The 21379-nt window shown below is 37.3% G+C and overlaps 1 protein-coding gene across 1 annotated transcript; it reads left to right on the top strand.

The window, feature by feature from the left end:
* The first annotated feature begins 328 nt into the window (after positions 1–328).
* mpped2 (metallophosphoesterase domain containing 2b) lies at positions 329–20228 on the top strand. Its single transcript, XM_082160165.1, has 7 exons — positions 329–583; positions 2503–2715; positions 3936–4117; positions 4885–5110; positions 18359–18474; positions 18612–18725; positions 19068–20228. Exons 2-7 carry the CDS (start codon positions 2588–2590, stop codon positions 19184–19186), a joined length of 885 nt encoding a protein of 294 aa, XP_082016291.1. The 5' UTR covers positions 329–583; positions 2503–2587; the 3' UTR covers positions 19187–20228.
* The last annotated feature ends 1151 nt before the right edge of the window (positions 20229–21379 follow it).

Below are 21379 nucleotides of genomic sequence, written 5' to 3'. Positions count from 1 at the left end.
CTCTGTAAAACTGTTTTGGAACAATGTTAATTAGAAAAAGAAAATTCTACAAATACATTTGAACTTTTTTATTATAATATATACATATTTGGAAACAGCTGTGCTAGACCATACAGCCAAACTGATATTATGGATCAGCTCTTGCTTATAAAAATATAAAGATTTTACCTTAATGACAGTCTACATTTATTATAAAATCTATGCAAATAACGCTGCCAAATTCATTGGCTGTCTGACCTATCGCGTGCGCTTCCGGTGAAAGGTGCAACCCAATGGCTGTCCGTCTTTTTACCTCTCGACTCCTCTGCTATGCTCTCTGACCCCAGTGGCAGCGTCGTTCATTGCACTCGTCTCTCTCGGGCTCCCCCTCTTCCCACGTCGAGGCTGTTCTCTCTCGTCTGTCTCCCTCCTTCCTCGTCTGTCGCATTTCAGTGAGAGTGCTAGTGGAGAGAGACCCCGGGGGTCGAAGGTTCTGCCCTGCCCGCCGCGACCTCAACCCCTCACGGCTTCCGAAATACCCGATGACCGTCGTCTTTGACACATCAGCGGACAACCCCCGAGCGGTTCTGGGCCAAAAGAGAAGGTACACACAAGTCGCTTTTGAAGAAGATCGCTAGGAGAAAAAATAGCGAGGCACAAAGCGGTAATGGGTTAGAGGTGGCTGGTTGTCATATTCGAGGGAAATCGTTTAGAATTATCTCGAAATACATTGGAACATTTTTAAACCAGCGCAGCGGACACATTATAATATTTTCGCAGTGATACATTGTAACATTTTCGCGCCGTCAAGTTTCTTTCACGTTCATAGCTCTGCATCTGAATAGAGGAATTATGTGGAAAACGGTTATGTTTATTGATTATTATGTGCTCAGGATTACTCGTGCCTTGCTTTGTGCACAAATTATATGTTATATACGGGATATTTATGCTATCTGAATGAACGTTTTTGATTCAGTTGCCTCATAGTAAGAAGAACAGATTTTGCATTAACAGTACAATGAAATATAGACTTTCCTCGTGCAGTCTGACGCCAGTTTAGAAGCTTGGCTTTTGTTGACTGATAATTATGGAGTCAGAGGCTTCCAGCTCACCGCGAGCTGTTGGTCATAAGTGTTATTAATGTGACCGGTCTCAAGTCTTCCAGGGAGGGTGAGCAAAGTTCAAGTTTATGGCAAAAGGTTAGCCCGCCTGAGACTGTGTGAGTGAGGCGGTGCAGCTGAACAAAATAAATGGATGCAGGTAACAATGAGGGAGGTCTCCCCCCCACTAAAACAATCTTGTGTATGTCTTTTAATTACCTACATTTTAACATGACTTAAGAATGATAAATAGATAAAATGATACATTTTTAAACAATGAATTAAGCTTTTGTCTTTGTTGTCATAGGGAGAAGGCAGTAAAGCATTGTGGGAAAGGTGCATTTGACAGTTTGAAATCCATGTTGCAAGAACAACAGGAAGCAGAGCTGAGGTTCTCAACCAAGGGAAAAAATATTAAGAATAAGTTATGTGATGGATAAAATACAGTTAGATGGGAATTATTACAAGATACACCCTGAAAGGATGTTTAGGACCCCAACGCCAAGCGCAACAGATTTTTTAAATGTTTTTTATTTTATTTTAACTCTCACAGCAATCAATGTTTCTTCTTCTGTTGATCATATTTAGGACAATTTAAAATATTTTGCTCTATTTCAAGTTGTCTGTTATTCGGCTCTTTATTTCTTACTGGTTCTTTATTATTCCAAGTCAATTTTGGGACTCCTGAACTTTTAGATTTTTACTTCACTATTATTTTTTATTACTTCACTATTAAGTGAGCATAAAACCTTTGATAGATGGCCAAGGTTTTATGCTCACCATATATGCTTGCACTGATATGAAAAGTTCTTAATCGAACTTAATATATATATATATATAAAAATTATTTTCATAAACTGATATAATACTTCTCTTGTGAAAATATACAACGCCCCTAAAGGGATAAGATGATGGAAAAAAAGTAAAGAAATAAGATAGGAGGGAAATTATATGTCAATGTTCTTGTGTTTTGCTTTCAAAACTTTAATCTTTTCTCTTTTCCAGCAAAAGTATTGCGTTCCTTCGTGAAACTTAGCTTTTTTCCTTCCAGCTCATATTATTTCAATCATCAGTTTCTTGGTGCAACAAAATTTTTGCGTTCTCGCACAAACACAAATTTCTTGTGGAATGCAGATTCATTAAACTTATTTTTTTCCCCATCACCATGTCCACTTATAGGGCTCTGAAAAATTTATAGCTGAGCTCTCTGTTTTTGTTGTTGAGTATAACATTTTTATTTTTCAATATAACATAGAATATATCAGTAGCAGCAGATATAAGATAATTTCTACCAAAAAGTCATATATTAAACTTGCATTGAGGACAGATTTTGTTGATACTCCGTACCTTCTTGTTTAATTTGGATTTGGAATTTGCATCATTAACGTTTTGCATCTTGGTGTCCCTGTATGTGGTGACTCAGATCCAAGCCTTGGGACTAAAGGATGCTTGCTCACCGGATCCGTAGTGTACCACTGTGACCTGCTCATGCCCCAACCAGAGGTGCCATGGCTCGCAGAATATCCTCGCAGGGGAAGGTCACCATCTCTGTGGATGAGTACAGCTCCAACCCGACCCAGGCCTTCACCCACTACAACATCAACCAGAGCCGCTTCCAGCCCCCTCACGTCCACATGTGAGTGTCTATGTACAGTGTTCCTGTAACTGAAACATTTATTTAATTGATTGATTGAAGACAGAACAGAATGCTGACAGAGGGGACATCTGGCCGCTTTTGTCTCGTCTCGTCTCACCCCGCCAGGTGATCAGAGGCTCCTGCGGCTTCACTTCTGTTGTAATGAATTAAATTGACCTTTTTAACTTAATAGTGTTGCAGATTAGGCGTTTTAATGATATTTTTGAGGGGTCCATAACAAGATAATGGCACTGTATAAATCCAGTCCAGTTTCAAATTGGATATTTGTTAATTATTCGTTCTTTGTTTATAGCCATGAACTGTCTTTCAGACTGAACACAAGAACCAGAGACATATAAACATTTTAGGTTGTGTATATATCAAACCAATACATAAAAAAAAAAAAAAACTGCATTAGTGCATTTGTGCCTAAATTTCTTGTAATCGTAATAGAGATCTTAGGGCTAAAGCAGTGTAAGACTGTTATTAACCAGAGGAAGGTCAAAGGTTAGTTGAGTTGATTAGCTCTTTAACAATAGCTCTTTGACCTCAGGGTCAGAGCTCACCTCTAAAAAACCTGATTATTGACTGATGCTGATGATGGCATAATGAGGCCGGGTGCAGATCCTAAAGAATGGAGCAGCCTGATTAGCCGAGCCTTTGCTGCTTTAATGGTACCATGCAATTAAGGCAGATCAGCACAAGCAAAAGGGATCGACCAGGATGCATGTGCCATTGAATTGCTTTTAGCTTAAGTGTGGAAGAAACATCCATTTGTCGTTAAATTCTATTATGTAACCCGATGCAATGTACTTTTGTACAGATGTGCACGACAGAGCAATTTATCAGCGCAATAAATGGCAATAATGCTGGGAAAACAAGTAGACTATGACATGATTCACAAAAAAGAATCTCAAAAATGGGATGTTCCTCCTTACACCTTCAATTCTCACTTGAATTTAATAGAAAACCTGTATGACTTTTTAAGAATTTTTGACACAAGTGTTTTTTCGCCTTTACAATGAAAGGCAATGGGGACCAAAGTTGTTTTGGACCCCATTGACTTTCAATGTATAGACATTTAAAATGTTTTTTGTTTTTTTTTGTGAAGTTGAATTTTCTTTGGTATCTTTAATCTATTCTTAATTCGCTAATAAGTTATCTATACATTGAACAAATAAACATTCTTTCAGAAACAAACACACTCTTAATTTCCACAGGGTAGAGCCACTTCCCTACGACGCGCCGAAGCCCGTGGGTCATACGCGTTTTGTCTGTGTCTCAGACACGCACTCGAGGACCGATGGAATCCAGATGCCCTTTGGTGACGTGTTGCTTCACACGGGCGACTTTACAGAGCTTGGCCTGCCGTCTGAAGTGAAGAAGTTTAATGACTGGTTAGGTAAGTGCGCAAAACCAGTCCTGTCACCTTTGCTGACAAGCACTTCCCCTACTGTCACAACACGAACTCCCAAACAAAAGGTCAATATTAATGATACCGTTTAAGTCACTTCTACCAGAAATGGCAGAAAAACAAACAAAAAACGGTTCATTTATGAACTTAAAAGCTGTGCTGTTTTGAGGATTTGTTTTAACTGCAAAAAAATCCCTGCAAATTGCAAATTTGGCCAGTGCCCTATTTTAAGATTGATGCACATAAGTGTTTTATTTTGTCATTTTGATGCAAAAACTGATGTTATTGTTACATAGTTTTGACTGAATTTAATAAGTTGCTATGTGCACAGCATTTCTAACAAGTAGGAAGGCATTTGCTGTTACTGGAGGTGAAGAAGGTCAAATTGGAAATTGAAAAATGCCCATCTGTTGGCTTTAATAGGTGCCCTTCGGTCTGGTCTCGTTGTCCTCGGCAGCAATTCACTTAGATGAAATCAAGGTTCTTTAAGGTTACAGAGGTCAAAACCATTGTTTATTTGTTGAAATCAAAGTCATTCTTTCGCCTACGAATGGCAGCCACAGTGACCTGTAAATTCACTTCCGATTGGTCAAAGCCTTTTGATAATCTTTTTTCTTTGTTTAAGATTATGTCACTAAAGAATCTGGTCTAACATGTCACTTAGCATTTGAAGTCATATGGCCACAATTTAGCAAAATATTGTTGTCCATTTTCTGCCAAAATCTGTCATTCTCATTATCTCTCTCCTCTTACAGGCAGTCTTCCCTATGAATACAAAGTTGTCATCGCGGGAAATCACGAACTTACCTTCGATAAAGACTTTATGTCGGAACTCGTAAAGCAGGATTACTACCGTTTCCCCTCAGTGTCCAAGCTGAGGCCTGAGGATTTTGACGACGTTCAGTCCCTCCTTACAAACTGTGTGTACTTGCAGGACTCTGAGGTCACCATTAAAGGATTCAGGATATACGGGACTCCGTGGTAAGCATTTCTAAATCACTGTTATCAAATTGTTTGTTACTTTTTGTTTGCTACATCTGTCGAGCAGAATATTTAGTGAAGTATCAAACATTTGAATCAGATATCCTCAGCAGGCTTAGTTTATGTAAAGTGACTTCTAAATTCTCTCAGCCATCACTGTGTACAATAGTTAAGCAAGTTTCCACGTTTTTTTTTAAGGTCAACATGAAATTACAATGAATGATTTTTCCTTTCTTAACACTTCATTTGTACACAAATTCCAAGAAAAAAAGATTTGTCTTTTTATTTGTTCATCAAAATTTAATAATTTGGCTAATGTCACAAAGGCCACTTAAGTTACACCTACGTATCTTGTTGAATATCCTGTTTCACTCATCAAAACACAATGTTATGGAAATAAAATGGGTTTCAAATGTTATTTCATGTTGACTGTTAGTAGATCTTGAACTGTTACTCCTAGAACTGGTTCATCACGGGACTGGGATTTTTTTTATATTTTTATTGTAATTATTATGATTTTTTTTTAAAGTGTATTAAATAATAATGGTACTTGGATAATCTGATTTCATTAAGAACCACTTCTAAAATATTTAGAAAATCATTTTTGGTAAAACATATTCCCAAGATGACAGTTTCTTTCTTTTTTTTAAGGCTAATGTAGAATGTTGCTGCTTTAAGTTTTTTGATAGAGCTCCATAAATCTAAATCAGTGCTCTGTATGTACAAAACATATGCAACATATGTCAAGTCCGTTAGTTAAGTAACAGATGACTGATTGACCCACATTAAGTTTGTGTCTGATTCATCGGATTCTCTTGTATGATTTCTCATGGCTTATACCTTAAGATCAACTGATCAGACCTCTGTAGACCTGGGTCATGCTAGACACCGTTGTACTCTCTGCTCCGCTGGACACGAGACATGTCCTCACTCGCTACAGATAGTGTTACACACATACGCACATTCACTCTCTCTCTTTCATTCCATCTACTGTATCTTTCTTGCTCTGTTATTCTTAACCCACACACAGACAGCCGTCATCACACATTGGCATCTTTAATGCAAAGACCTCAGCGTCTGATAAGCAGACCATTATCTCAGTTAACCCCTCACCCACTGGGCTGCCCCCCTCTCTGATGGGAGACCAACAAAGCTGTGTTAGATTTCAGGTGCGAATAGATGCCTAGCAGTGTTTGGCACGGAGAGCTTTGCGGCAGTGTGACACAATAGTCGACAGCTACTAGAAGCAGTTTATCACCTGGAGACGATGCTGACGCGTCAGTTGAAATTGAATGATGGTTGTCTCTCTTTTTTTTTTATATATATTTTTTTAAATATGTGTATTAATATAATGAGTCTTTTATTATCATCCATTTTTTGGTCACTATATGTCCTTGGTATCTGGTTCTGCAGCTCTGTTTGTGGAAGATGCATTGGGCCTCATTCATTCATAAATTCATGCAAAATGCATGTTTGTGCTTAGAAAAAGTTCACATGCAAAAAAAAAAATCTGCAAATTTCCCCTCATTCTAATGTTAATCAATATTATTTTGAGTAAATATTATTAGAAATCTCATTTGCTTAATCAATGCAGGCTGCATTGTTTTATATATTATATTTTTATTTTATTATATTAATATATTCTATATAATACTGTTTTTATTGTTTTAACATTAAAAGTTTAGTTAGTACTTTTGTAGTCATTTAGTTATTTTGTTTCTAATAATAATAAATAATAAAATGATTTTTTAATTAACGAACCCTGATAATTTGGAATCAATATTATAAATATTCTAAACCTCATTAGCATATTATGATGTTATTGTTATGTTATTTATATATATATATATATATATATATACATACACACACACACACACACACACACACACACACACACACGTCTGTCTGTCTGTCTGTCTGTGTGTGCGTATGTGCACATCGCATATATTCTAGTTAATATACATATTGTTTTTTTATTCGCTTAACCATTTTTTTTCTAAAGCCACCTTTTGTGTGTGTGGTTTCACAAACGTTATACAAAAATACATAGACCATTAGTAAATCAAACCCACTATTTAAACCACCACGTGGTGATCATAACCACCAAACATAAAACTATATTTAGTATGTCTATCTAAAATATCTTGCCGTCTTCAGCCAGGCAGAATTAGAATGCTAATTTTGGTTAGAAGTGGGGAAACCAGACATCTGTGATGGGTGGTCTTGGTGGGGGTGCTCTTTGGTCATACTTTTCCCAGCCTCTCCTGCAGGAAGTGCTTTTTGTTCCAACACATCCTGGTGCTTTGTTGGGAGCCAGGATCAAAACGTGAGGCCGACCCCGGTGCGCCCCTCCAAGTGCATGCTCACAGTGAGCCGCTCTGACCTGCCTGACCCCGGGCCTCAGCCATCAAGGAGGTCATTTACACGGCTTCATTCTTCTTCCCTACAAAGTGCTCGCTCAGGCTTGACTCCCGTCTGGCCCAAGGTAGAAGACGAGCCTGTTTTATGTCAGTTTATTTATCAGTATTCCCTTTCATGGCAGTGTTCCCGTCGCTACATTGACCTTGGCTTGATTACTCTCTGTGTCGTACCAGACAAATATCCGATATACCTTCGTATGCCTAACCAGATCATCCAATAGAAGCAGGGCTATCTTGCATAGCTTGGCAACCGCTATCCTGATAACGGCACGTTTGGTAATCCTACTTACGTTATGCCTGATATCCACTCCGATACGTGTCGCATATATTCCAGCTTGCAGCTTTGATTGGTTTGATTAACGTGTAAGCTTGTTGTGCTAGACGGTGGTTTGGCTTTTGAAAATCAAAGGCTCTCTAATCCTCTTAGGAAAGGCAGACATAAGTCATGTGACCTGAGTTCATCTTGGGTGAGTGTTTGCAAGGCTAGGCTACGATAGATCGTGGGGGTGCGTCTTTCCTGCTGCCATAGAAACCGTATCACGGCTTCATCCTCGGTGCTAATGTGTTTTGATTATGGTGTGCTTGTGAATGAATGATCAGGGATGATATAATAGTAATTTGTGTTTTTTTAGGGTAAACACAGCAAAGCTGTTTATCTGCATTTGTACGGATACTAGATATGAAGTGTGAGGTTTCCTCCCCCTGTGTGCGGTCAGATCATTGTGAAACTGATAGCGCTAATTACTTGGTAGGAAGTATTAGTAGCATAGGTGTCATTTAAGGTGAGGACGGTTGGGAAGTGTCCCCACCAATTTTTGCTCAGGCTGATTGTGTCCCCACCATTTTATGAAATGGCGTGTGATATGTGTAATGCAGAGGGAAGCATTGGTATAGAGTTTTCATTCTGTTACAATGAGTGCTGGAATTTATTTTTAATGTTTTTCAGCCCTTTTCAGTCAGACTGAATAGGGAAAAAGCCTTTTTGCAATTGATCTATTTAGGATTTAGTTTTACATATAAAACATGGAAATGTTTCAATTTTGATCATGTATGCTAATCTTTCTCAGAAGCATAACAAATTGTTGTGTTAGCTGTAAATTATGTGAAAACTGTTGGACATTTAATATTAAAATCGAACGTATGTACAATTTACATGTGAATAACATAAAGTAGGGGTGGGCGATATGACCAAAATCTTATTTCACAATATAAGAAATTTTACATGATAATGATATATACCGGTATACCACGGTATAGTTCTTTTTGTTATTAAAGGATTAGTTCACTTCAGAATGAAAATTTCCTGATAATTTGTCATCCAAGATATTCATGTCTTTCTTTCTTCAGTCGAAAATAAATTAAGGTTTTTGAAGAAAACATTGCAGGATTTTTCTCCATATAGTGGACTTCAACGGTTATCAACATGTTGAAAGTCCAAATAGCAGTTTCAATGCAGCTTCAAAGAGCTCTTCATGATCCCAGCCGAGGAATAAGGGACTTATCTAACCAAACGATCGGCCATTTTCTAAAAAAAATAAAAACATATATACTTTTTATCCACAAATGCTCTTTAGCGACCAGATCTATATCTACCATCTATATCTATGTATCTCTACCTTTTGCGATAAAATAAAACACTCCTGAAATTAGAGTAACAATTACAGAAGAATAAAATGAGGCATATTTTGTTACCTTTTGGAGCTTGAAAGGGTTCAGTTGTTTTATACTATCATCACTGACCTCATTAGAGCTCATTTCCCAGTACATTCAAACTATAATTTTCAACATCTTCAAAATCAATATTTTGATCACTGACAGTTTCTTTACTGGATCCCCTAAGTTGCACTAATATTTGATTGCGTTCAGTACTTTCTCTGCAGTAAATCGCTGAGCCATTTCAAGTTTTGCTGATGATACTTCCTATTCTTTTGTTTTCTACCTGCCTAACTATGAGTGAAACGTCACTTCATCATTGTGTATCAGACATTGCCACCTTGTGGAATAAAGGTGAATTGCACTTATTCAGTCATCAAAAATTCCAATATGCTTACACTGTTACACACACCTTGGGGCGCCTTTACATTTTTTATTAAAAAATGAATGGGAAAACAGGCATTCTTTTATAATTTGATTTTTTTTCTTGTTATATTGTTTATAATGAATTGATTGAGGAATAATAAGAAGGTTGGTGTCTAACTTAAAACAATTTATAAGGCGGGTAGTGAATGACGTCCTGGATCACCAAAGATCCGAGGTATGCGTTTAATTATGTTTTTCAGGTACAATAGATTTATTTACCATCTAGTTACTAAAATAGTACAGAAATTGAATAATCATATGAAAAAATTAAATACTGCATAGTATTCACTGTATGAATTAAAATATAAATGTATTGTTATTAAAGATACAAAAGTTATTCAGTCAAGAGCAACTAAGTTATTTTCTCTTTTGATTAACATTAATGTCACAGAGAGCAGCATGCATTTTAGGCTGAATGCATGGATTCATTATATTAATACACAAGCGATTTACACCCAACTGTTTATGAGTACTCCACACGATGGGCATTTTTACATAATTGTGTGTGTATTTGACCATTCAAGCACAATAAGACATGAAAGAGAACTGAATTTGGGATGAAGCAGGTATGTTTAAATGGCTGTGTTGGTTGCTTTGCTCTAAACTGTCAAGGCACCGTATTGGGTTTCTCTTGTAAATTGGCCTCCTTTCTAAAAGATTCCATTTCCACTGGCAAGGATGAGAAATATAAACATTTTATGAAGCGTTAAATCATGTAATACACTGGCTTTAGTAAAGATGTAAGATTTGACAGGCTTGTTAATAACATCTTGAGAGCTTAATGTGCGTTATGTGCTGCACCTGGGTAGTGTTAGACTCTTGAAGGCCTGCTAATGAATATTAATTGACTCATCTGAATTGAATTGACTGAATTGAGATGTTGAAAAGAATCTATAACAGTCTGATGCTTCTCATCTCTCTCCTGATTTTCACATTCATCTATCCACAATATGATGGCTTCCACATGTTCCCTGTGAATCAATCCCATGGCCTTAGTGTTGCTAGTCTAGCCACGCTCTTCTCGTCGAGTTACAGAAGCATGCTTGTTATACTTTAGCTTGCTCATGTTTTCAATTTTATTCATTCGTTATTGACCTTCATGGAGGAAACGCAGAACTTGCATGCTGTTCGTAAATTTCCTCGTCCATCCGGTCCTCTCAGCTATCAACAGAAGCCTCTATAGAAGTCACAGTTTTCTCTGGCTACCTGCTCACGTCACTGGTTGTAAGATGACCCCTGGTCATTTGCCAGTGATAATAAACAGCTGACATCTCCTCTGCTGGGCCTGCTGGTGGCGGATGGGAGGGCATAGTGTGGGCACAGTGAAAGAGAGAGAGATGGACCAACTAGAAAAGGAGTCTGATGCTGTTAGTAAGCAGGCTGTATGGAAATATGTTGACCACATATAAGTTTCTCTCAAAAGAAATCTCTTCGCATGCTTCAAGATTGAAGTGGGCCACTTGTTTTTTTTGTTACAAAATGTTTTAATATATTTGCTGCCAATCTTGCTTTGGGATGTGTGCTGTTTGGTACCATCACAAAATCACACTAGACGGGTAATCCCGTCTCATTTCCTCTCTAACTCTCTAGTTTCTCTTTTGTCCCGTGTTCATCTCTGCTTTTTCTCTCCTGACCACTGATAACCGTCTCCAACATTACTTTCACAATAACACATCTTTCTCTGATCCCCCTCTTATTTAGCTGTCCTGCTGTCAGGGGCAGATAAATATTTCAGTAATCCTTTCTGCATGTGAGGTGTTTGAAAGACTGGCGGGCCTGTGCATTAGAGTGGCACACTGATTCCAAAGCAAGCAGTGTGCGTGTGTGCGCGTGTGTGTGCGTGCGTGCGTGCGTGCGTGTGCATGTGTGTGCGTGTTAGTTACTGAGGCTCAGCCGGCTGCTCCTGTGTGCCAGTGTGAGTGTGTCCAGGTCACTGAGAGTTCATCAAAACAAAGTGCTGATGCAGCCAAAACAAACACACACCCGCAGACACAAATATACACTTGTGTCCCAGTATTGAACAGTTTCTGACAGTGAAAGCTTTTTCTCTCTCTCCAAAAAAAACAAAAAAACAACCTTTTCTTGGTATTTATATTCAAGATTATTGGAGTTTTAAAAAATATAATAATATTTAATTGGGGTTAATTTTACATTAAAGGGATAGTTCACTTTGAAATAAAATTTTGGTATGTTTTAGCTGACCTCAAGGGCATCCAAGATGTAGGTGTCTTTTTTTCCGCAGTAGTTTCAATTTTGGACAGCCACGTCCAAGTGATCTGAGGGTGCGGGCGGGTATAGATATATACAATAGAAGTCGCCTTGGCTACTGCAGTTCATTGGAACGAAACCGTAGCCAATGACAACTAGTGTATATATCTATACCCGCCCGCGCCCTCAGATCACTTGGACATGGCTGTGTATAAGAGGTAAAAACATAAATATAAAAAATATAAATACTGTTCGTTTTCGCACACAAACCACTCGTTTCGTGTCTTAGTGTGTACTTACGATGGGGAATTGTTTAATTTGGACGATGGGGAATTGTTTTAATTTGGACTCTGTGCATGCTCTTTGAGATAGTGACCATAGACCTGCATTATATGACTGACAGACAATAACGGTTTGACCTAAAAATATCAAAATTGAAACTACTGCGGAAAAAAAGACACCTACATCTTGGATGCCCTTGAGGTAAGCTAAAACATACCAAAATTTAATTTCAAAGTGAACTATCCCTTTTAACATTTAGTAAAAAAAGTTAATGTAACATTTAGTAAATGTATTATATTAATGTTAAGCAGAGGTGATTTATTCTGTGATAATTACCAGCAGACTGAACATTATCTCACTTATTACACAGCTACTTAAATAATGAATGGACATGAAATATTGATTGAGATATTTATACTAAGAAAAAAAGAGACCGCAAAATTGATATGAGAGGCATGAAACTAGCAATCGAGTATTTCAGAGAGCCCTGGCATTTCTTTTATCCTGCCTTCCTTTATTTGTTTGATTTATGTGGGGATGTAATGACATCACATTTATGACTAGCTTGATGTGCGGATGAAAGCCCGACTCGGACTCTGACGCTGATGTGCAAGTTAAAGCAGACGAGCCTGAGTATGTTTGCAGGAAAACTTACAGGTTTGAGAGATTGTACCCAAGGGTACAGGCCTGGTTCGAAAGCAACCACTCGCCTTTATTTGCCTCTCCATCAATCATCCATGGACAAGTCTACATACACACACTTACACTGAGACCTCAGCAGCCATTTCCTGTGTTCAGCCTCTATTTCATCCACTATCAACTCCATTCTCTCCAATCTATGAAGAAGCGTTAATGGATAGACAAACAGTGGATACTGCCGAGTCTATGAGCCCAGCCTGTGATGATGGACGTGTAGTGTCGAATCCATAAATGACCGCGCTCTTAAGTTTGGTTAAGGGGGATAGTAGTAAAGTGACAGCTTGTATTTGAATATTTTCTTACATCTTTGTCTTAAAACACAAAAGAATGGACAATCACTGTTAACTGTGCAAATCAAAGACTAGGCCTATGGCAAAAGCACATAAGTTAAACTTTAATGAAAATAAAAGCTTATAAATAATATAGTGGTATATAAATAATGTCAAAATAACACAATAAAATAAGCAATAAAAGCTATATTTTTTCATGTAAATTTTTTGTCCTGACCAACCGCAATGATTGACATTTTGTTGATTGCTTACTTGGATTCTATTCTGATTCTATTTCTATAGCATTGCTTTGTGTAATACAAATTATAATAAAAAACCCATTAAAGGTATATTAGAAAAAAAGATGATTCTGTCATCAACATTTACTCACTCTAATGGCGTTGTAGCCTAAAAGTTTGTGTAATAAATTCTATGCTGAATTAAATATAATTTATATAATTCTTCAATCCAATATATTTTTTTTCTAAAGTTATTCAAATTATCAAACTAAGTTTCCAAATTATCTTTTGGGGGTAATTTCTCAGCAATTTTATTAATTAATTAATCGCCACATTTCGTGCAAATATTTAATTTGTAATAAATGTAAAATAATTGTAATTTCAGCACTTAGGCCTATACATTTCATAATTGTGCATGTGTGTTTTTTTTTTTTTTTTTAGCAGAGTAGATGCTGGAACATGCATCTGGTGAGGAAAACTTTGTTATTTGACAGACCCTGTTCCCTTGCAAGGTTTAACTGGATCTCTAAGTTTAATTGGCAGTTATTTTAAAGCGACAGACTCCATGCGTTTCAATTTTTTTCCTCTAAATCCTTTTTCGTTCTCTCTGTAATTGGTTTTCAATACACTGCTCCAGGGCGCTCTCTCTCTCTTGTTATTTTACATTTACAAGAGAGAGATTTTGAGGTGGTACAAAGGACTGGGCCCTAGTTCCTCGTCTATTTCAACATTATTCAGTGAATGAAAAAAGATCCAGGTCTCAGGGAACATGCTGTGAAAACCTTTTCCCCCCTCTAGTCTTAACCTCCTGCCTCTCAGAGGCTCCGACTTTGTCAAGTGCTCGTTGTAAAATGACCTCTGGACAACTGGGCATGTGTGCTCATACATATATGCATGCCTGTGAGTACGGCAGTATCAAGCTCTTTAAGACTCATTAATGCTATTAGCTGCTACAACTTAGCTACTAAATATTTGTAATCTCATCCTTCCTAATGTTTCTGTTTTTATAATCATCAGATTCATCTATCAGGTCATATCATAGCCGGATTTACTAAACTTATGGAAGAAGTTAAGACATTTCTTAAAGGTCCCATGACATGCTACTTTTTGTAGGCTTTAATATAGTCCTTAGTGGTCCTTAGTACTGTATCTGAAATCTCTTTCCAAAAATTCAGCCTCGGTGCAGAATTATAGCCACTACAAGCAAGTCCCAGAATGAGCTTCCTTCAGACGGGCCGTTTCGGTGTCTGTAGCTTTAAATACTAATGAGGAGGAGAAAGGCAGCGCAAGGTGGAGGGTGGGTGTGGCCTTGACCATCTTGCCCAACGGTACCATGCATGTTTGTTTATGTTGGATATATTGCAATGGCACGCAGACACGCAGTCGTTCAAGCATTTCAGTTTGACCCAGAATCTGATCCAGATGGAGAAGCAACGGATGAAGAAGTTGCAACTCAGCGGCTCCAGCAGGACGTTTCCGAATGGTTAGTTTAAAATATTATGTCTGGATACGGTACTTTATTCGGATGGTTTACAGTTATCATCATGTAGCTAACGCTAACCTACTGTTGCCTTTTCATGAGAGATCTGTAACATCTGTAATTTATCTTATTACAATTACATCAAGCTCTGCGATCTTGAAATGCGGATATCGCGTGCGCCATATAACCAACAGGAAAACGGTTATCCAAATAACAAAGAAATGTACAACACTCGCGTTACAGTATGTGTAACTTGATGCTGTCTACCTTTACATTAGCGCAAGTAACTGCATAGCTGCATAGCTAATGTGACAGCCACATTCTACGTGTAAGAAGCTAGGTAACCATAAACAGTAAAGCAACACACTTATATATAATTTGTTGACTTACTTGTCCGACGTTCAGCAAGCCCAGCTCTGTATTGACCATTCGATGTTCATTTGTACATCCAATTATTGAGCAATTATTATGCTTCGCTCGCTCAAAAGCCATGATATCTCTCGTGGACAAACTAAAATCGCGCGCGCGTTCTACTTCCTAGCTCATTTTCTCATGGGCGAGAAATATTCTCTGGGCGGGCAAAGCAGAGAAAGGGGAGGTAACATTTCTCCTTATGACGTCATAAGGAGGAGATTCAAGATCAGCCCGGTTGAGGCTCCATTTTCTCAAAGGCAGAGAAAAATAGCAAAAGCTCGATTTACACCGATTAAATTTTTTTGAAACTTGGGGACCATATACAGGCTAGGGGAACTCATATTAATGTTAAAAAACCTCAGAAAGTGGAAATTTCATGTCATGGGACCTTTAAGATAAAGTTCATAAGTCATGCTCTTGCCAAAGACGCTCTTTGCACTTTTTGCAGATTATCGTAATGATCATAATAAACGCGCGCACATTATTTTCGAGTTCAGCACATTTTTACATGACATTTTTAAGTGCGTAGTGTGTTAAAAAGAGCCTTGTATAATTATACAGGGTGGGCCATTTATATGGATACACCGTAATAACATGGGAATGGTTGGTGATATTAAAGTCCTGTTTGTGGCACATTAGTATATGTCATGGTCACCACCCATCTTGAGGAGTTTGCCCCCTCACATATACTAATGTGCCACAAACAGGACTTTCATATCACCAACCATTCCCATGTTATTACGGTGTATCCATATAAATGGCCCACCCTGTATAATTCGATATTAATTAGTAATCCCTATCTGACTTGGTGTCACTTCAGAGTACTAGTGCACATCCCTAGTAACAGTAGTATATATTATATGTATCTATTGTTGTTAAGGTGTTTTAATATTTACTGCTGCTCAGCGAAATTTCATGGGGGAAATCCAGTCATTCCAATAGAAATCTGTACGATCTGAATTTTTGCGTGACATTTTTTTTTTTTGCATGATGAAGGTCGTGAGACCGAAACGTTGCTAATAAAATTTTCATACTAATTTAGAGTGCGGGAGTTCCTTATTTGGTCTTTTTTTCCCACGCACCTATCACCTGCAGGTGTGCGATGGTGTTTGCTAATAGATTAAACTGTTTAAAATCGTACCTGTTTGTATCTTATAATCCAGCAGTGTACAAAACAAGTCACAAAATGGCAGCAGCTGTGTTTGTATGAAACGAGAGAGCGAGTCCACGATAACTACTTGATGGTATAATTAAATAACTGTATACAAAATATTTTAATATCCTATTAGCTCACCAAATGCAAAACTTCCACGAAGAAAAAACGTTCTGTTTTGAGCGGTTGTTATCTGGGAATGACTTATCGCTGGATGTCGCTATTGACCAATCAGAAACAAGTATTCCACAGAGCCGTGTAATAGGCTAAGATGATTGAAAAGTACATTATTTTAGGATTTCAAATTCTTCTTAAAATCGTTTTTTTAAAGCACAGTCTTAAGAAAAAAAAAAATCTAAGAACATTCTCAAGAAATGTTGAAATCCTGCACTGTAGTGCAGCTTCTGAAGTGGCGTTGAGCAGTTGCAGACGTTGCTCTCCGCAGTGCTTCCAACTCTCATTTGTCTGCTCAGTCTCCATCCATCACCCAGCTCTGCTTATCAGCACGGGGTCAGTTCCTGCCCTCTCTACCAAGGCCTACATTTAGCCCTGGCCTTGCACAGCCTTGTCTAGCTGGGCCCAGACACTTGGCCCTTATCAGACTGGGTCTGAGAGTGGTAAATAAAGGTCTGGCCCGGGTTACCGCAGGCTGTCAGCAGGCCCATCCCAGAGGGGAAATAAAACTCTTATTAACATGCTTCTGCTCATTGGTGCTGACAGCTTGATCAATCTGCCTCCTCTGCAGATGACCTCTGCTCCGCTCCGAACCGCTGGACGCCCTGATGGAGGCTCAAATGAATAGCTTGAGTTGTGCCGTGGCCTCAAATCTAATGCTGCAATACTCTTGAGCCATTTTTCATGTTTGTTTTTTCTTTTAAAGAAAAAGTCGTCTGGATACTGTTTGGGTTAGATCGTGATGGTCAAAAATGTGTCATCTAGTTGCCCATCAGCTGTCTCACAATGAGTGAGGTAATTTAGTTTAAATTTAAAATGTAAACTTATCACACTCATACTATATATATATATATATATATATATATATATATATATATATATATATATAATGCCCTTGGTCCCTTGGTAAATATGATCAAAGATGGCTGTAAAAAATAAATCTGCATTATCCTTTTGATATATATATATATATATATATATATATTTTTTTTTTATGCAAAAATCGAACCTTTTATTGAAGTAAAAGAATTGAAAGTGGGGGGAAAATCACATTATGAAATAAATGTTTTTCTCCAAAACAGATTGGGAAAAATTATTTGCCCCCTTTTATTAAATACTTTTTGCAACCCTCCTTTTTCCAAGATAACAGAGTCTTCTCCTATAAAGCCTGATGAGTTTGGAGAATACCTGACAGGAGATCAGAGACCATTCCTCCATACAGAATCTCTCCAGATCCTTAAAATTCCCAGATCCATGTTGGCGCTGCTTCTCTTCAGTTCAGCCCACTCATTTTCTATAGGGTTCAGGTCAGGGACTGGGATGGCCATTTCAGATGCCTGGTTTTGTGCTCAGTGACCCATTTTTGTTTTGATGTTTGTTTTTGGATCACTGTCCTACTGGATCACTGTCCTATTGGAAGATACAAACATGGCCCGTTATAAGATTTCTAGCACAGGCTGTCAGGTTTTGATTTTTTATGTGTTGGTATTTGATCGAATCCATGATGCCATGTATCTGAACAAGATGTCCTGGACCTCTGGCAGAAAATTAGGCCCACAGCATTAAAGATACAGCAGAGTATTTCATTTTACACATGGATAGATAGATAGATAGATAGATAGATAGATAGATAGATAGATAGATAGATAGATAGATAGATAGATAGATTTTTTTCTTTAAATGGCTGCAGATTCATGCAACCTTACAACTAGTCTATTTTGAAATACTGTCGACTTTTGGCGTATGTGTGTGAGAACAGCATGCAGGCATGTGTATGATGATTTTGACATTTATGAAGTGTGTAAAATGCGTTTGTCTGCTCCCACAGGACCCCGTGGTTTAATGGATGGGGTTTTAACTTACCTCGTGGCCAGTCTCTCCTCGATAAGTGGAACCAGATCCCTGAAGACGTAGATATTCTTATGACACATGGGCCTCCTCTAGGTAAGCATTGAGGAAATGTGAATGTAACTGTAGAGCATGTTTACATCAGTTTGTGTCTGCTGATGGATTGTTGTATTTTAAAGTCATCATAAATGTGATGATACGCAACTAAGGATGTGATGTTGGACTTTGTCCAGGGTTCAGAGATTGGGTCCCCAAAGAACTTCAGAGAGTCGGCTGTGTGGAACTACTCAACACTGTACAAAAGAGGGTCCGACCCAAACTCCACGCATATGGAGGAATCCATGAAGGTGAGGGCTTAACTCTCTCTAAATATATATTTTAATAATATATATATTATTTTATGTGTGTTTGTGCATGTATGTTTATATATATATATATATATATATATATATATATATATATATATATATATATATATATATATATATATATATATATGTATGTATGTATGTGTGAATCTTTTTTATTATTTTACTATTTAAATACATATGTACATGTATACATTTAAAAACATTGAAAATATGAATCTAAATATATTAAAATATTGTTTAAATGGGTAAACAAGTATTTCAACATTTTAAATAAAATGCACATAAAATAAATTCATAAAAATGTTTTCTCGTTCTCAGGGTATGGAACAATGACAGATGGCTACACAACATTTATCAACTCCTCCACATGTACAGTCAGCTTCCAGCCCACCAATCCACCAATCATTTTTGATCTCCCCAACCCAGGAAATTCCTGAGACTCATTAAAGCCCCACCTCCTTTTTTCTACATAACTCTTCCTTACTTAAAATTAATGGTCTTTTTGTACTGCTTGTATTTAAAAATGCATGGAAATGAAATATTTTTTAAAGTCGGATTGAATCCGACACCATTTAAAAGACTATTGTCGGCGAAGAAGAACTTGTGAATTCATATTTGTAATTTGTTTGCATCAGTTGCCTTCTGTTTTTCCTTTTTTTATTGGTCAGGATCTTAAAAAGTGCATTATAAAGGTACTCCTAAAAGCGTCAGCAATACTTGACCATGTCTGATTTAATTGTGCTTTGTAAAATTATTATAAAGTTATTTAAAGTCATGAACTTATTGTGTGGTGTATATCAATTTTGGATTAAATGGATAAGTTCATACTTCACTCATGTCAAAGGGTCCATTGGGTCTGATATTTATTGCTGCAATCAGACTTTGCTCTTTTCTAATCAAGAAGACATCTTTATCTACCAGGTCATTAAACTCCATCAGGCGAGCATTTTGTACTCTCAACATAAAGAGTGGCACAGTATGTGTCAAAAGATGAAAGCGTTTTTAAATGGGGTGTTGTGAATTTAATTCGTTGCATTATCGCTGTGGTGTTTTGTCCTACAATTACAGTTTAGACTAGACTGATTTTGCAAATTTTCGAGATCATAAAGATACCATGTTTTAAAAGTGGATGAGAATTTACTATGTGACTGCCTCAGGAGATATACAAAGATACATTCGGTAAATGTCTCTAAAGTTTCAAACAATTGTTTATCGTATAGATTTGCAGTACCATCGCATTTGTTTCGAAACTATACGACGTAACATTAAGCCATTTCATTTCCATCTCCATTATTAGTTGTAATATGTGCGTTGTATATTTCACTGTGGATCTGCAATCTTGTGAACACACACATACAAAAAAAACGGTTTTATGTCATTTCTGATATTGTAAATGCTTACTTTATGTTTTGTGACTTTTTTTATCCATTGTGACTTTTAGCCAAGTTTATATGCAAATAAAACAAGGTTTTTATCGGATGTCTGTCATTTTTCTTTTTAAACTCTATCAAAAGAAATTTTATTATTTATACACCCATTGACCCATATGTCATTCCAAGCATAACTTGACTTGAATTTTTCTGTGGCGCACAAAAGAATGCCTGAGCTGCTTTTTTTCCCACAGAGTGAAAGTGGGACTGTCAAATGCCAAAAACCAATACCAATAAATGAAATAGTAGCAAATACATGTATATGGGTCAAATTAAGCCAATTCAAAGCTTTGTGTTTAAAGGGGTGGTATAATGCCCTTTCACAAGATGTAAAATAAGTCTCTGTTGTCCCCAGAGTGTGTATGAAGTTTTAACTCAAAATACCCCACAGATATTTTTATATAGCATGTAAAAATTGTAAATTTTTGAGAGTGAGCACAAACGCACCGTTTTGTGTCTGTTCCTTTAAATGCAAATGAGCTGCTGCTCCCGGCACAGGGGGCGGAGCTTCAACAGCTTGCACTCACACAGACATGCACTGAAAATTTCTACAACTTTTAGCCTTTTATGTTCAAACAGTAGTCAGACAATGATGGAGAGACTCAAGAAGAGGTGACAACGTGTAGAATGCAACAGGACATTTCTGAATGGTTAGTTGATGAATTTATGTATCTTATGTGTAGTTATCTTCTAGTCATTGATTAGCATATTCTGTCTTGATAATCTATAAATGTTCCGGGGGCGGGGTTTATGTAAATTTTAGGGTTGGTAATGTCACTAACCCTGGAGGAATGTTGTGTAGTCCCTACCAGCTGTTTGTTGTAGTCCTTAAAAAGCGATTTCTTTCAAATCAAATATCTTCCTTTGCTTTGAACTTTGAGCATTGTAACTTTGCAGATGGTGTTTATACTCAAACAGCAACATTACACACTAGCTAAAGTTAAAAATGTGAAATAATAATCAACCACCCCTTTAACAAACTGAAATAATATCCACTGAAAACATGGCTTAATGGTCACCATTCGCTCACTATGTGGAAAAGTGCAGCTTGTTCGACCTGTACAAATATCTCCTTTTTATATCATGGAAGAAATAAAGTCATACAGGTGAGAGTGGATAAAAGAGGACAACGTTTTCATTTTTGGGTGAACTATCCCTTTAAGAGCTTTATTTCTTTCCCACAGAGTAGCCAAAATAACG

Source organism: Leuciscus leuciscus (genome assembly GCF_965113295.1).
Source record: "Leuciscus leuciscus genome assembly, chromosome: 25".
In the NCBI taxonomy this organism is placed as follows: Eukaryota; Metazoa; Chordata; class Actinopteri; order Cypriniformes; family Leuciscidae; genus Leuciscus; species Leuciscus leuciscus.
The sequence above is the reverse complement of the archived record's forward strand: the minus strand, read 5'-3'. Positions and strand labels throughout refer to the sequence as shown.